Source organism: Eurypyga helias, unplaced genomic scaffold (assembly GCF_000690775.1).
Source record: "Eurypyga helias isolate BGI_N326 unplaced genomic scaffold, ASM69077v1 C15921820, whole genome shotgun sequence".
NCBI lineage: Eukaryota > Metazoa > Chordata > Aves > Eurypygiformes > Eurypygidae > Eurypyga > Eurypyga helias.
This window is the reverse complement of record NW_010285611.1, coordinates 1-2,054: the sequence shown is the minus strand read 5'-3', so window position 1 is coordinate 2,054 and position 2,054 is coordinate 1. Positions and strand designations below refer to the sequence as shown.

Genomic DNA, 2,054 nt, shown 5'->3' with positions numbered 1-2,054 from the left:
AAAAAACATCTGTAGTGTTTAACAAGTAGTTTCTATTTTTGGGTGCTTGGCAGAGTGAGATGGAAGAGCCTAAAATTTTGTAAGAAAATTTTATGGAGTAACTTGCTTGTAATTACAGGTTGACAAGGTAACAGGCAGAGTAAATGGCCAGTTCAAGACATATGCCATTTGTGGACCAATTCGTAGAATGGTAAGTACTTTCCTGACCTATAGAATGATTGTGCTTCCTTTGGTATTGATTAGTAATTTTTTTAGATTTATATTTGGCCCTGAAAACATAGTTTGCCTTTGGCTCGTTCTAGAGGAAGAGCTTTTGTGGGGATAATGAAAACTGATTGAAGACATGAACAAAGTCACTTGCAAGAATCAGTTTCTTCTGGTTTTGTTTTTCTCAATCCTTTGGTTTGTAGGATTATGTATGTTTTTGGGGTTTTTTTTTAAATCACTGAAGGATGCAAGTGATTTTTCTTTTTAAGATTATACCAAGCTCCTAATAACTGGCTTTTATCTGCTTATTAGAGGTGATACTGCCATGACTTAAATTTGTTAAACACAGTGTGAAACTTCCTAGAGTTCATCAGCAGCCTGCTCACCCAAAAACATGTCTTGTTAATGCAAGTGTATGTTTTATCAAGGTAAAATAGTTATCCTAGAGGGTGACAAAGAATTCAACAGCTTATTTTGAAGATGCTGATCTGAACAAGGCATTGTGCATTTCACTACCAGCACGAAATGCTGCAGCTGCCTCTCTGTAGTGTCTGTTGGCAATTAGTTGGTCATTTCCGAATCACCTTCTCTTTTTTAAAGGGTGAATCAGATGACTCCATTCTGCGTCTGGCAAAAAATGATGGAATTGTTTCCAAGTATGTATGTTTATCTCCTCCTCTAACTCTTGCAGGAGTAATGTCCATACCCAACTCCAGCTTTTAGGATGAAAATGTATGCGCTGTATTTATAGAATGAATACACAGTTGATCAAAAATATTTACTTGAGCTGTTGAAGCAAACTAGTTTATTATAATGTTGGTTTCATTTTCTTCTAGGAACTTCTAGCTGAAGAAACTCCGGTATGGAACGTCTGATGTAAAATAAACAGTTCAGGCCTATGTTGTGCTGTGTCTTTTGTTCAAGTCATAAAAGGCGGTGAATTTATTATATCTAGTCTTAAAAGACTTAGAAAAGCATGTCTTCAGAAGGTACAGAGATTCTGGTTAGGAATTTTTAAAACAAATCTGCTTGTGAAGCTGCGCCAGAGTTGAAATCAAGAATTTCCACTTCACTCTTTGGGTCACTATCATTTTTTTCCCCAGAGTTAGTAAGTGTTGCAATTGTAGCTCAGCTCCCTTGGGCTGTGGTGGAACATTTTGCAGCATAGCACGAATTCAGCTTGCTGCTTTTTCACTAAGGGCATTCTTTCGGTTGTGATAGCAAACTTCAGTGTTTTTTCTGCCGGTAGAGGCTCACAGTATTTGTTCTGCCATTGACACATTCTTCAAGTGAATTAGTAAAACTGGAATTCATGGGAAACTGTCTTATCAGAAGTACTTCTTGGCAGATTGATTGCCATGTGAGAGACAAAAATACCTTGAATTTGAAAAGCAGGGAGATATTTTAAGGAGAAAGAACTGATTAATTGGCAATATTTTAATAAATTACTTATCCCTTTAATGGCCAGATAGACTTTCTACCTGCTCTGTTATTTTTTCCAGGTATCTCACTAGCAGAACCAAGGCAGGATGCAAGCGGTTGGCATGATAGTGCATCTGCTGGCATTGCTCCTCTGTTGATTCCGTGTCTCGGGCTGATTTCTATAACGTTGCACTTCAGATCTAAAACACCCAATTTTTTATAATGCAGCTGGAAAGAGTTGCTTCAAGATTGTACCTGTTGTACACCAGGTGTTTTAATCGGGACTGGTTGGTTTTCTGATGATGTAAAGCTTCTGAAGCAGTTAACGTGATAGAAAGGTAGTATTTGTTGGCTCAGAACACAGGCTGTGCACTTGGCTTTGGTGTAGTGTTTGGAAAGGGCAGTGCTTAAGGTGCCATAGCTGC

The 2,054-nt window shown here is 38.0% G+C and overlaps 1 protein-coding gene across 1 annotated transcript; it reads left to right on the top strand.

Moving 5' to 3' along the window:
* Window positions 1-118: 118 nt before the first annotated feature.
* On the top strand, window positions 119-1,067 carry LOC104515904 (40S ribosomal protein S21-like; the record flags this gene model as incomplete). The annotated part of the gene is made up of 3 exons (XM_010160061.1): window positions 119-190; window positions 808-900; window positions 1,044-1,067. Coding segments are annotated over 3 exons (189 nt in total), but the record flags the coding sequence as incomplete, so codon positions are not given.
* Between the last annotated feature and the right edge of the window lie 987 nt (window positions 1,068-2,054).